The following is a 15,902-nucleotide window of genomic DNA, read 5'->3' as shown; positions in this document are numbered from 1 at the left end:
ATATATATATATATATATATATATATATATTTGCTATATGTAAGGGATTTTTTATTTTTTACATTTTAAAGTAAATATTTGGAAATGGACTATGATCAACTTTGTATGTACTATGATGTTTTTTTATGATCAATGATTACAAAAAATGATATTACTAAATAAAACACAAAATGTAAAGATTGTAAGTAAGTGAGTAAGTAATGTGTATTTATATAGCACATTTATTGTGTGCGGCCATACACCCAAAGCGCTTCACAATCATGAGGTTGAGGGGTCTCTACACACCACCACCAGTATACAACATCCACTTGGATGATGCAACGGCAGCCACAGGACAACAGCGCCAGTGCACTCACAACATACCAGCTATAGGGGTAGTGGAGAGACAGTGATAGAGTCAATTCGGTGGAGGGGATGATTGGGAGGCCATGATGGGTAAGGCCCAATAGAGGGAAATTGGCCAGGACACCGGGGTTACACCCCTACTCTTTACAAGAAGTACCAAGAGATTTTTAATGACCACAGAGAGTCGGGACCTTGGTTTAACGTCTTATCCTAAAGACGGCACTCACAGACAGTATGGTGTTCCCTTCACTGAACTGGGGCATTAGGACTCTCACAGACCACAGATTGAGCGCCCCCTGCTGGCCTCACTAACACCACTTCCAACAGCGACCTAACTTTCCCATGTGTCCTCCCATTCAGATACTGGCCAGGCTCAGCCCTGCTTAGTTTCAGTGAGTCATGGGCTGCAGCCTGCAGGGTGATATGGCTGTACTTTCAATATTACATTTTTCTGACATGCTAAGCAAATGCTGAGAATGCTGCTCTGCATGTTTATGTCTGGATCTCCATAATGACATGTAATATTGCATTTATATAAATTATGAAAAAGTATTACAATAAATAACAAAATTTGACCTTATGATATACAGTCGAAGTCAGAACAATTAGCCCTCCTGAATTCTTTTTTAAATTTCTGTTTAAAGGATATCACATTTATTAACATAATAGTTTTAAATAACTATTTTTTTGGTCCCACTTTATATTAGGTGCTCTACTATATACCTGCATATACTATATACCTGCAAAATATAAATAAAAAATACAATGCACTTACTGTGTTCACTATGTATTTAAGAACACTTGTGGTGCTCTTGAGTTGGGATAATTAATTAATTACAGATATAATTACATGCAGGTATTTAATCAAGTATCAGTACAATGTAAAAGCATGTATTTACACAATAAGTGCATTGTAAGGAATTATTAATTCCGCTTTAAGTACATATTAATTAAGGCCCCTTAATATAAAGTGGGACCATATCTTTTATTTTTGACATAATGACAGTACATAATATTCTACTAGATATTTATCAAGATACTACGATTCAGCTTAAAGTGACATGTAAAGGCTTTACTTGATTTATTAGACAAGTAAGGTTAATTAGTCAAGTTATTGTTTAACAATGGTTTGTTCTGTGCTACCTTTAAAAGAAAAAACAAAATAAAATAAAATAAAATAAAAATCGTTTCTCAGAGATGGGTTGCGGTTGGAAGGGCATCCGCTGGATAAACATGCTGGATAAATATGCTGGATAAATTGGTGGTTCATTCCGCTGTGGCGACCCCGGCTTAATGAAGGGACTAAGCCGAAAAGAAAATGAATGAATGAATGAATGAAAATTAAAATTGCTTAGGAGGGCTAATATTATTGACCCTGAAGTGACTTTTAAAAAATTAAAAACTGCATTTTTTGTAGCCAAAATAAAACAAATAAGACTTTCTCTAAAAGAAAAAATATTATAGGAAATACCGTGAAAAAATTCTGTTAAACATCATTCAGGAAATATATGAAAAAGAGAAGAAAAAAAACACAGGAGGGCAAATAATGTACACTTTAACTGTATATCGACATATTGCACAGCTCTTAACTAAAATGTCCCCTAATTATTCCAGTAGGCCTTAAATTTCTGGAATATACAGTACATATACATGTCTTAAATAAAAACTCTTAAGCCTCTCTCAAGATAATGCACTTCATTTCGCAAAGTGTCTTTCCATTCTAGCTATATAAGTTTCAGCCACTTACCTTGATGGGGTTTACACTGAAGCGAATCTTCCTGCTGGGTGGAGGTTCATCTTCCGCAGGCAGTCCTGGGATTTCTGAACAGCTGGATTCAGGTTCGTAAGCATCATCATCCTCAGCTTCCTCATCGTCATCCAGCTGACTGCCTCCGGAGTCCTCCCCGATCCCGCTGTACGCGCTGATATCCACCAGGTCTGCCTCAGAGATATCCTCTCGGTGGGATTCCTCCTCAGCACAGGCCTCTTCAGTTTCCTCCTTTTGTTCTGAGGGATCATGGCTGCTTGTGGCCTCCCCGTTTTCCAGAGAGGCGTGGACATCCGCTTGTACCAGCCTGCTGCCTGGATCTGGAGAGCCTGGTTCTGAATTCTCCCCTTGCTTGGAGTCACAGCCTGATGAATTCAGGATCTCCTCTGACCTGGATATATTATCCGTATTGCCAGAAGCTGTATCCTCGGATGGTTTGCTATTGGATGCATCAGGTTGGCTGCTTGTTCTGCTTTTCGGACTTCCAGGAGCACCTGCTTGGTCTTTCGCCTCGTTATTCTCTGTCGGAGGGATGCTTCGTGCCTTTTTGGTGGCAGTCTTGGAACTGATTCCTTCCACCTTGGTTGAGGTAGAGGCTGCCCCATGAGAAGGCAATGGGGAAGTTGAGGACGGTCGTGGAAGGCTGTTGCGCTGATCTGCTCGCTCAAACACTGCACTCAGCTGGCTGACAGTAGGGGACACTGCATCTGCGGGACAGTCCCCTGCATCCAGCCGGTCCAATGACTCTGTGCTTCCATTGAAGCGAACTACCACGTCCAGACGGCTGTCCTGGAACCCTGACGCTCGCTCTTTCTTTAACAGGATTCGATTAGTGGCCGCCTGTTTCTCCTGCAGGTGGCGCTGTTCAAATATCTTTCGCGTCTCCTGCAGCTTGGAGTATCCAGCGGTTGATCCTCTGGAGCTGCTACCTTCAGTCTTCCCATCAAATCGGCTGACCCGCTCTGAAACAGTCCCGCCGAGTTTAAGCAGCGCACTGTGATCCACATTCTCATTCAGACTGCTTGCTCTGGGGAGGGACAGTCGGACCCCCTGGTCTAGGTCTTTGGGCTTTGACGGATCATCTTCATCCCCCGGAGAACCCATCTGCATGAACATATTCTTGATGCGGTGCACATTGGAGCCGTACCTGCGGCCCCGGTCCAGTATTCGGGGTTTTCCATCCTCTCCATTAGCAGTGACTGGCTTGAGAGATTGAATCCCAGCCTCATACGCGTTCCTGTGCGGAGATGCGCTTCTTGCTACGAGGGTGGTGTTGGTGCTGCCGCTGGCTGCAGATGGGGGTTCAGTCTTCATCATGGTTAATCAAACAGCAGTAAAGACAAGCAGAAACAGCATAGCCTTCTGCTTCTCCTCTTCCTTATGGCACGAAGCAGAGGAGGCAGCCATCAGGATCAGTCCATAATAGCATCCGCAAAACCGAGAAAAGAAGAAAGCATGAATAAGACATGGAAATAGCTGATGGATTTTAAAAGGGATAAAAATATTAAAAGATGGCCTCTTTGAACACTAATGCTGCACGTTTAAATGCATTAACATCTTTGCAGTAAATAAAAAATGATGGGATGAATGAATTAGGAGGAATCCCTTTGTACTTTATAAAATTTCCTCATTTGTAAGTCGCTCTGGGTGAAAGGATGTAAATCTAAAATATTAAACTAAACGACATGCAGACAGATTGTGTTAGATTTGGTCTCAGAAGTATGGTTCATACATAAAAACAGTTAAAAGTAAAAAAAAAAAAGTTAAAGTAACGAGACATTATAAATTAAAAAGAGAATAAAATGCTTTAATAGCGTTTTATTTATAATAAATTTAAATAAAATTGTTTATATAATTTATATAAATCGTAACTGCAAATCCACAATACAAAAGACTACATTTTAGTGTTTTTGAGCATTCATTGACAGCTCTGCCATAGTCTCTCAGATGTCACAGGGTGATAAATCCAGAAAAGTTAAAATGATGCCTTCTTTAACTTAAATTAAAACTAAAGTCAACATAAAACTGCATCAAAAAGCAAGAAACAAAACCAAATATTTCAATAATCAACCATCAAAAGAAAATATATATGATGCTAAACATTTCCGCAATTACCTAAATTGAATTTCCTCAATACATACTTTCATGCATAGCTATATCACATAAAAGTGCATTCAAAGCTTTTCACAAACACAAATTACACTTTTTGGCAGATACAATCATTTAAATGGGGCTGACAGCTGTGCTTAGGAACATGGTAACCTGCTTCTAGCTGGTCTAAAAAGATGGCAGACCATCTTAGACCAGCAAGAAACAATTAGCTTAAGGTGGCCAAGCAGATTTTCACTATATGGCATCTGATTAAAGAATCAGCTTGAACTGAAAAATAAACAAGCAGACGCCAGCTTTCATGTTGCAAAACGCAGCTCCCAGCCTAAACTGGATTTTCCAACAGGGCTGGATCTCTGAAATTGATCTTTCTGTCAGATAAAGGAAGTCAGATAATGAACGAAACTGTAAACAGAGGCACGGGAACATGAAAGAATGAATAGTTATTTCATGTGTATATAAAAACGGTGCACAATTCCATGGGAAATACCATGCATACTGGCATGGACAGACAGGCTTTGTTGTGATCCCATGCTGCTGCTGCTGATGCCAGTAGATTACTTATCTTGGCAGCATGAATCCAGCAGCCTTTAGGAACTGAAACATCGGCTGCCGCTTTAATTTCGCCGTATTTAGGGGCGTCCTAATGTGCAGTACAGATCAAATCCCTGATTGAAATCAGAAAGTGTAAGATATGTTTACTGCGCGGCTGACACTGGTCAAGGAGTGTCAACAGATTGAAGCTGCAGCCTGTCAAAACATCACATTAGGACCCTGCGGAGCAGCGGCCCGCGCTCTCTGCAATGATGCCTCGACTCGGCGACGTCGCTTCCTGCATCCTCTACCGTCCAAATAACGGTTCTGCCGTTACAATCAAAGATAACGAGGAAAAGCGCGACATGAATGGTCTTGCGCTTGCCTCAGAAACATGCACGTACCTTGTGTCTCGTGTTCATCGAAGACTCCGTCCTTTAATCAACGCAAAGCCCTTTCCTTCGCAAATCCATTGTGTCCACGAGCCGCTTTCGCCCTCTTGATTTCCCCCCACGAGCGTGTGACGCGCCTGCCCCCTCCTCTTTCTCTCTCTCACTCACTCACACTCTCTCTCACACACATACACAGCAGCTTCGCAGGTTGTTTTATTCCTACAAGCAGTAATCAATACGACATAATAACGCTGTCATAACTGAACAGTTTCTCACAGTAGCAAAATACAAATCATAAAGATATATAGATAAAGGCAAATAAAAAAGAATAAATTTAATAAATATATAATGTATAAAATATAGACTGTATATATATATATATATATATATATATATATATATATATATATATATATATATATATATATATATATATATATATATATCCCTAACCTGCCAAGTTAACCTAATTAACAAGGGGGCTATAGTTCAGGTGGGCTAATAATTCTGACTTCATCTCTGTCTGTGTGTGTGTGTGTGTGTGTGTGTGTGTGTGTGTGTGTGTGTGTGCATGTGTTTTGTATTATTTATTTGTTTAAGAAATAAATATTTTTTGTCTAATGTAAACACGTTATAGATCTATTTATTTTTATACCTATATACCTTTTGTTTTATTCATACTTTTCCATTTCCTGTCATATTTAGGCTAGTTTTATTATCTATTACTAAAACTTTACTATATGACACATTTATTTTTTTTATTTTTGACACCACATGCATTGTTATTGTAAATAAATTATTATAGATCTTTGTAGAGTAGCTATATGTTAATTCTATTGCATGGTTTGTGTTCATATTCCTTATGGCAAACTAAAAGGATGTGAATTTTTATTTGCTTATTAAAACTTTACCTTTCCATTTTGCAAAATTATTTATTCACATCATGCTGACTGCCAATAAAGATAGATAGAAAGATAGATGGATAGACAGATAGATAAATGTATAGATAGGCAGGTACGTAGGTAGATAGATAGATAGATAGATAGATAGATAGATAGATAGATAGATAGATAGATAGATAGATAGATAGATAGATAGATAGATAGATAGATAGATAGATAGATAGATAGATAGATAGATAGATAGATAGATAGATAAAGAGATAGACAGACAGACAGACAGAAGTGGAAAGAGACAGACAGATAGATATCAGATATCTTCTGAATCAAACCCCTGCAATGCGTGAAGGCCTACAAGAAGACACACTGACCCATTTTGGACACATTTGTTCCTCTCTACAGTCGTATAAACGCTAGTGTGTAGAGAGCGACACTGTGTGGTGAGTTTAAGAAGTTCAGATCATTACTAACCATCGGACAGAGACTGTAGCCAAGACGCCAGTATGGAATCCCACACCCTGGGGAGTCTTTGTTACACTTTCAATCTGTGATTGTGAAAACCGTGTCTGTGGGCAGTGGGTATGGACTAAAATGAAGTGGGACAACCTTTTCAGCTCCATTTGCATTGCAATTTGACATGCTGCTGCAAAGGATTTTGAATTAAGGGATAAAGAGATTCTTCCTCGGCACATGATGTTTGCACACTGTAAGCACAAAAGACAGGCAGAAAATCTGTGACAATCTTGTTTGTAGGTTTGCAGGAAGTCTTGTTCAGGAGCTATGAGTTGCCCAATTATCTATATTAGTTTTGAATACATATGAATTGTTGTAAAGACTATTAATGTTGAAATACTAAATACCTGAAATAGTTGCACAAAAATATCCAGTACTGAGCAGATTAAAACGTTTGCACATTAGCTTATACAATAAAAATGGTAAAAAAAAGTAACAATCCAGATTGTACATACTAGGAAATGTGATTTAGTTTTACATTATATTTGACCTAACTTGTTTGACCTAACCACATGCCAGAAGAAATGTCAATAAAGAAGAGATGACATTGCAGGAAAAAGAAAACCTTATTTTCATTAAAGCTTAGATGAATGCAAGCATTATATACTGTATTTCATAACCCTGATTAGTCATGGCACAACAACCAGTTTCAAGGTTAACCACGATTTGGAAAAGGTTTTAGAACCACTACAATTTTCTGCTATACCATTTCTAAGGTACAGTGCTCAGCATATCACCCCTCACAGATCTCTCTTTTACATTCATATTTTCAATAGGAAGCTATACAATATTATATTTGTGCATATACATTAGATTAGTCAATACTGAAGCCAAATCTGGAGCTTATCTTACAAAATAACTGAGGATAGCGGTCCAAAAACTAGTACAGCCAAATGTATATGTCATAGAAAAATGTCAAATACGAATTTAAAAAAGAGGAAAAAATTAAGAGAAACAGAAAAACTTTAAAATTATGTTAATTGTTTTTGCTTGAATTTAATTGTATTTTCTTTCAATTTCTAAATACGTCTGGTAACAAATTTTTTTTCTAAATAAAAATATCTGTTTATTAAATCTATTTTGTTTAAATGCATCAAAAATACATTGCCTACATTCACTGAGAAATGGAGAAAAGCACTCATTTTCAAAATGGGCTGTACTCAATTATGCTGAGCACTGTATATGTATTTTATTTTGTATATATATATTTTTCTTTTATTAACGAATATTCTATTTAGTTTTTAGGGCATCAGTATCCACATCAAAGGCTACTGGTCAGCTTACAATTCAGAAAACATTTGAAAAGCAAATCGCTGCTGTACCAGAGCACCATCATGCTGTACCAGAACAGTATTACTTTATTCATTTATTCATTCATTTCCTTTTCGGCTAAATCACTTTATTAATCTGGGGTCACCACAGCGGAATGAACCGCCAACTAATCCATCCCATCACTGGGAAACATCCATGCACACACATACACTACAGACAACTTAGCTTACCCTATTCACCTATACCACATGACTGTGGGGGTAACCAGAGCACCCCAAGGAAACCCGAGCTAACATGGGGAGAACATACAAACTCCACACAGAAACGGCGACTGACCCAGCCGAGGCTCAAACCAGCAATCTTCTTGCTGTGAGGCGAACGTGCTACACACTGAGCCACGGTGCAGCCAGTATGACTTTATTTCCAAAGAAAAGAAATATATTATTTAAAATGACATGTTTACTGTTCCAAAATGTATAAAATGTTTTTCAAAATAAAATATATTGTGTTCAATGTGAAAAAAGTTATCGTGTATCACAATACCGTGAAACTGTGATACGTTTATCTGAGGTTTTCATACCGTCAGAATCCTGATAGGAAGAATTTGCAAAAGAAAGCTCAATAACATTTCACTCAAAAATTAACATTTGCTGTTATTTTTCAAATGATTTATTTAAAATTAGGTGAATCAACAAAATTTTTTAGTTTTTTTTTGACAACTCATATTAGGGCTGCAGGATATTGGAAAAATCTGAGATTGTGATGTTTTGTTTCTCTGCTATATATCGATACAAATACAATTTCAACCAATGGCTAGCATAGCTCTATTTAGAAAGAAATCATTCGTTTTGATTGATTAGGGTGATTTTGTAAGGATATGAATTATGTATACAATCCAATAAACAAATTGCAAGCAAATATTACAATAATACAGCAACAAAAAAGCTCAATGAACAGTGCTATATGGTTTTCCATAGAGTCAAACAGTATTCAGGTACAGAAATTGAATAATGAAATGTAAAATAACACTTTATAGTCTTTAATATATTACAGTTTTTCTCAGTGGCTTTGGTGCATTTCCCACAACACTCTTTACATTTGCACAACAGTTCATGTATTTCTCAAAATAGTTACTAATTTGTGCCCATCATAGTAACAGTTTCCCATTCCTTCTAATTAGTACAAACTGCAAAACCTAGTTGATAACCTGCAAAAGCGTGTCACTTGCTCAAAAGGGGTAGCTCATTCCTCAAAAGCAAGTATTGATGTCAATGAAAGTGTCAGTGTCATCAAGATAAAAAGTCCTGACTATGCATGGGCCGGTATAAGATTCTGACGGTATATGATAACCTTGGATATAAATATCATGGTTTTACAGTATGACAGTATTGTGATTACTGCTCTAAATTATATACGTTTTAAATATCTGGGTAAAAAACAAAACATTTTCGCCCTTTGAACACAATATATTTTATTTTGAGAAAATTGTATAATTATTTGGAAAAGTAAACATGTCAGGCGGCTCAGTAATTCAAATGAATCATTGACTTCTGCTGTCCTCAGTTTCAAAAACACTGATTTCATTGCAATTTATAACAGCATCTTTGGATATATTTTCTGCTGGAGATACTGTTTTCCTAAGGAAGTTAAAACAAAATGAAAAAAAAATAAAAAATCTCACACATATCTTAGGAACGGTATAGCAGAAAATTTTGGCGGTTTTGAAACCTTGACTTTTTCAAACCGTGGTATACCTTGAAAACGGTTATCGACCCCGCTGACACCATTGATTATGAATAAGATAGTTAAATGGCTTTGTCATGTTTTCATTATAACAGCTTACTCTACATTTTTTCCAATGGAATAGTCAGATTTTGGAGACACTTCCTGAAAAAGCTCTAGACGGCACTATATACTATTTACACAGCCATTTGAAAACTACAGTAAAGTTAGACGTTACTGCATTTAGTGAGGTATCTAAATATAAGACACTGAAATGTTTCACATTTTACTGGATTTGCTCTTTACAATTCTACTTTATTCACAGCATTGTGCAAAAAAATAAATAAACCCTTATTTACAACAAACATAAACTTCCTTTGGGTAGATCTGTGCACACCTGTAAACAATATTGCAGTACATATTGGAACTGAATCTACAACATACACAGGACTGTGAATCATTCATAAAATTGTTCAATTTAAAGACATTTTCAGGGGGGGAAAAAAGATTAACATTTTTTATAAAATTAGCTTGTCAGATTTTGACAACTAGTTCAACATTTTTGCATGTGGTGACTCAAGTAATGAAATGAGAACTGTTAGTTTTATATATGGAATGACTATTCAGCATTCACAAGTTTAGTTAATTTTGACATGAGCAAATGACATTGTTATAAAACAGCAGAGAGTTGTATGAAAGCAACTGATGCATGTCCAAACGCATTTGCAATTTGTTGGAAGGAATGAGAAACTGCTACTATGATGAGCACAAATGACTAACTGTTTCAAGAAATGCATTAACTGTTGTGCAAATGTAAATAGTGCTGTGAGAAATGCACCAATGTGACAGGGAAAAACTCTAATTCAGTAAAATTCTTCTTCACTAAACTAACAAGTGTACTTCTTTTGTGTACATTGTGATATCGATGCTGAAACAATATATTGTGCAGCCCAAATTAAATGTTTGTCAAATCCGCTTAAATTTGTTAATTCCTCACACATTGCTTTGCATTTTATAAACACAACCAAGCCTTAAAAATACACTCTAGACCACCCCTTTGAGGCTAAACGTGCTTCATTCACAAATGTTTTGTGATATTTCAGTTTAATCTAATTAGCATCTATGGATAGAAACACAGCTATTGATTGATCAGTAAAACTATAGGATATGGCCCTGCAGGAGTTGAATGTACCTAATCAATAGCGTGGTAAATGTAGTTATATATGATGCTGTTATTTTAAACAGTAGAGCGCACCTGGTGACTGGAGGACAGCAAGAGCAGACTGAGCTGATTGAGTCGTCCTCAGAGACTCAGAACAGCTGAACACTGCAGTTTCAGACTCTCTGCTAAACATCTGTGTGACTGCAGCAGAAACACCTCCACTGCATGCCGTCTGTCATCTCCTCTGCTATTAATCTCAAATTTTTCAAATAGCACAAACAGATTCCCATGCACTGGGCTGTTGACTGTGTGTTTGACATTGATCAGATTTAAACAGATCACAGGGTGCCACCTGCTGACATCTGCTGGATAGTGCATGTCTTGGGGAAATCAGAGCACCCGGAGGAAACCCACGGCAACACGAGGAGAACATGCAAACTCCACACAGAAATGCCAACTGGCCTAGCCGGGACTCGAACCATTGGCCTTCTTGCTGTGTGGCGACAGTCCTACCCACTGCGCCACCATGACTCCCCATTTTATGTTCAATAATTTAATTTATGTTCAATCATTTGTAGAATTTATGCATAATTTCAAGTTTTGAATCAATTATTGTAAAGGATAATAACTTAAACTTGCTAATTCTGAAGTATTTATTTCTAAATAACAGTTTTAAGCATAACAAAAATATTAAAGCTTTAGGTTCAATTGGGCTGAGGACAATGTCAGTTTGCACATTTGTGAAGTTTTTAATAAAGAACAAAAATCTGAGAACCAAATATTGTAAATGACATATTCCTTTACAGAACAACTCACAGAAATCAACCATTAGTCCATTGTAGACATTTTTGGGATGAAATGCTTTTATGTTTTTATTCCAGGGACAGAAAATGTACGTTTCTATGATCATCAAGGAGATTTTATCTTGGAAGGTTTGCTTTGATTAAAACAACGTCTGGTGCATCTGCTGTGTTTATAAGGTTCTTATGAATAAGTGTGAATGCTGCTATTAGGGCTGCACACTATATCGTTTCAGCATTGATATCGCAATGTGCGCATTAGCAATAGTTACATGATCGCAGGATATGCAATATTGAGTCTTAATCATAGTTGACTGAAGTTTAACCATAATAGATTGAGAATTTATCATTTGCACATGTTTTTAAGGCCTGTGACTGTGCATTTCAAGAGGGTTTAAAACATTTGGGCATTTTTTTGCGCTTTGCATAATTTTTTGTTCATAAATACTGTTAGACTCACTCAAAAAACATTAAATAGAGCTATTTAAACCACCATGTAAAACTGTATTCATATCGCAATATTATCGCAGAAAAATGTAATATCACAATTACATATTTTTCCAATATTGTGAGCCCTAGCTGCCATCATGTTAACTTTTATGTAATGCTCGGTTATCCATCATCTTCCTTAAGAATTCCGCCAGTAGTTTCCGAAAGCTTTGAAAATATAAAGCATTAAACATTACATAACTCAAACAAGTCTTCTATCATACGTATCTCCTTAAAATATAAAATTATTATTATGGCCAGCTGTATTTATCGATCAAAATAAACTTTCTAACAATTCAAGAAATGTAATAATATTCTCTTTATTCCAGACACTATGGTGCAATAGTAAAAAAAAAGACAGGCAAAACAATACAAACTACAAAAAAAAGACAGTTAGGCCAATATTTCATTAAAGGTGACTGATAACTAGGCCCACACGGAATCTGCACATGCAGAAATCTGAATGAATAAAATAGCCAAACACCAAAATACTGAATAATTGTTTTGGGCAGCTGTAATTGATACATTTTAAAGGGACTAACTTTTTTTATTTTTAGAAATCTAAACAATCTGATTAACTTTCAGTGTATCAATTCCATCTGAAACAAACAAACAAAAAAATACAACAGATGTTACTAGGAAAAAAAGCTAGACGTTTGTATCATATACCTCAAAGACCAATAAAGTATCTAAAATGTCAAGAGAAATACTTTTGTACATTTAGGGTATCATTTTTGTTCTTTTAGGTACAAATGTGTAATGCCCCAGTGACAGCTTTACCTTTGGTAACTCTTTATTTTGATGATCCACTGAGTATCAGTAAGTTAGACTGTCTGCTTAATATCTGTTGATACTGTACCTTCAAATGACATTTAACTGACTAATTGATTAAGGTGACATCTGATTAAGGTGTGACCTTACCTTTAGAGTAAATATTTGGTAGGACACCTAGTTGCCTCTCAGTATGTAGTGGTTTCTGGGTATTAAATAATAAACTTCTTCAGATTTACATCAAAATATGTCTGGTAATTCTCAACATTGTTAGTCTGGTCGCCAGATTTCCTTCAGTAGTATCTTGTTTTGTTTCTGTTTTCTCCCCATATTTTGCCCAGCACAAACATCCGAACGATTGTTTGCTGAGCTCCACCTTAAAACGGTAACGTTACCTCAGCCACTCCTCCCAGCCTTTGCATTCAAAGTTTTCATTCTAAACGCGGTTTATTGTCTCGTCCTAAAGAAGCCAATTCTCTATTTGATAAATAAAACAACAAACCCGGGTACCCAGACAGCAGGACGTAGTATTCAGTTTGAACTGAAGATGATTCAGTTTGATTCAGAAATGAACCAGATGTCACTAAAAGCTACAGGTATGCACACGGACTTTTAATTTCAGCCAGCCAGTCTCAGCGCTTCCGGTGAACAGTCTTTCCATTATGAAATTGACACGTTTAAGGTCTGATTTCTCCACTGCCTGATAGATATACTATAAAAAGTGGTTTTAGACCAGACAAGCATTGCATTCAATTCCATTCCGCCCTGCCATGTCTTTAAAACATGTTTATTTTACCCTAGTATTTTCAAAGGAGTTTCTGCTCTCGCCTGCTGATCCTGGCAGTGATAGCGGTCTTTTATCTAATTTTACACTGGAACTAAATTAATTCTTACGTCTATTAACTGGATGTATTGTAAGTACATTACAACATCAATGTTTTAAAAGGAACCTTATGGGTTTGAATATAGCTTACACCGAAAGATTATTATTGGTAAAAACACTAGCTGTGCATATACCCCATTAACCTGATGCCATTTTATGTGCTGATACGTGTAGTCTCAATATAGTTACCCATTAAAATTAGGAGTTTAAATATTTATACATACTTGATTAAATACGTACATATTCTAGTTTAATTTTTCAGTTAAGCACTTTAGTTGTAATTTTAAAATTGTAACTTGTATGAACCAGTAGAGGTCGTGAGGAGCCAGAGTTGTTAAGTGCACCCGTCCAGAACCTATCCTCAGTGGTAGCTTTTTAAAGCCCAAAAGCTGTCCAAAACCCGCCCAAATGCACAAAAAACGCCCAAAATATTAGATTAATATTTTATTTTAATTTATTTAAAATCAGAGTAGTTACTTTAACTGTTATAATTTGTTTAACCATACTGCAACCAACACCAGCAGTCACAAAACCACAACATAACAAGATCACATAGAAACACTGCCCCCTCTCACCCACACACTGGACTTTTTGTGTAGATTACACTACCTTATAGAGTATGTTTTACTTTCGAAATGTGGTATTAATCCATCCCATGGCGTTTTAAATTCCTTTTAACAAAATTAGGTGCTGCTTGTTAATCAGACAATACATCTATGTTTGTTCTAAACAAGCTTGCTGTCAATTACGAAAAAAAAGATCAATAAAAGTGTCATAAACTTGTGAGTTTAACTGCAGGCGCTGCGTGATGCACGTGTACACAAAAGGGAGTCAGATTTGTCGAGTCTGATTTTGATACAACTTTCCTTCACTTCCATTTGCGAATGGGCCAACGCGGTTTGTGCTATGCTCTAGTCACTACTAACTGAATGTAGTAGGAACGCATAAATATGTGTTGTTTAATAAGTTGCATACTGTATATACGTCAGCGACAGTGGTGTAGTGGTTAGTGCGTCGGCACTCCGGTGCTCACGGCGACCCGAGTTCGATTCAGCCTCGTGGTCCTATGCCGATCCTTCCCCTCTCTCTGCTCCCCATGCTTTCCTGTCAATTCTCTTTACTTTCCTATCCAATCAAGGGGAAAACCCAGAAAAAAAATAGTTATAAAAATAGTTGTATATAGTTGTATATAAAATTTACTTTTCAAAACCGCCCAAATTTTGTTGCTTCATTAAATTAAAGGGCTTTTAAAAATAAATAAATAAAGAATTAAATAAATAAATAAATACTCACTATTTACTCGCCCTCTGGTGGTTTAGATCTTTATTTTTTCCTGTTGAACATAAAAGAAGACATTTTGAAGAAAGATGAAATGTGCAGGCTTAAATGATGACAAAGTTTTCTTTTTGGGGGTGAACTATCTCTTTTATTTGAATTAGACATTGCTTGTCAAAATCAAATTCTCTTTTGCAGGAAATTACTAAATGTTTGCTCTATATTGGCATGTGATGGGGCTCTACAGTTTGTTACCATAGTTTAACTACAAAAAATGTTTGTTTGTTTTTTCTTTTTTTTAGTAAAACAATCTTTAATTTTAATAAGAGTCATTTTATTTTGACTCTTTTTTTATATCTCATGTAGCTCATGTTTTTATTGTCTTCCAATTGATTAAAATATGTTTATGGCCATTTAATTCTAAAATTCCAATGCAATATGTATCGTACATGGTTGAACTTAGATCAATAAAGAATTTTCCATGTACAAATTCTAATGAAATTATAAAGAAACATTTAGATAACTCGATGCAAAAGTCACTGCCAGATGTGCAAATACCCTACTGATTGCAACAAAGTAGTATCCTAGTCTTCAGTTGCACGTTTAATAAAGCCATATTTTGTTAGGTCTACAAAGGTTTCCCTGTAGCCCCAAAACGTCAGTGTTTTTAAATGAAAGCGAGAGCACGGATCCAGTTAGCAGTTTAGATATTCAAGCCCCCCACTTCGGAAGCCTCTGCATACCTTGCAATACAATGGGCCAGTTGTGTCCTACAGGACTACCACCTTCACCACCTACCACCTTTAGCATTTGAGTGCACACTGCAGCTAAAGAGCGGTTCTCCTTGCTTTAAGCTCCACAGAAAAGATTACTGTTTTAACATTTAAAAAACAACAACAAATATGATTACTGCATCATCTCTCCCAGCTTTCAAGTCAAAGGAATTGTCTGCTTGTGGATTATGCTGT

At 36.4% G+C, this 15,902-nt stretch overlaps 1 protein-coding gene across 8 annotated transcripts in view; it reads right to left on the bottom strand.

Moving 5' to 3' along the window:
• The window catches only part of ppp1r9ba (protein phosphatase 1, regulatory subunit 9Ba), an 87,138-nt gene extending 73,712 nt beyond the window's left edge, over positions 1–13,426 (bottom strand). For 3 of the 8 annotated variants that reach the window (XR_015480710.1, XR_015480711.1, XM_087244314.1), the window contains exons 1-2: positions 5,161–5,281; positions 2,093–3,490 (exon numbers count right to left, since the gene is read on the bottom strand). Coding sequence is in view for 2 of the 8 variants with exons in the window: in XM_087244314.1 (XP_087100440.1) it covers positions 2,093–3,430 (1,338 nt within the window). In the remaining 6 variants the exon portion in view is untranslated. Of the gene's footprint in view, positions 1–92; positions 3,491–5,160; positions 5,282–13,286 lie in introns of those variants that run through there. The other 5 variants (XR_015480712.1, XM_087244315.1, XR_015480715.1 and 2 more) reach the window with 4 other exon arrangements.
• Positions 13,427–15,902: the final 2,476 nt, after the last annotated feature.

The sequence above is a fragment of the Danio rerio genome, chromosome 3, assembly GCF_052040795.2.
Source record: "Danio rerio strain M-AB ecotype USA chromosome 3, GRCz13ab, whole genome shotgun sequence".
NCBI classification, from domain to species: Eukaryota; Metazoa; Chordata; class Actinopteri; order Cypriniformes; family Danionidae; genus Danio; species Danio rerio.
Note: the sequence above shows the minus strand (reverse complement) of the source record. Positions and strands in the feature narration are given on the sequence as shown.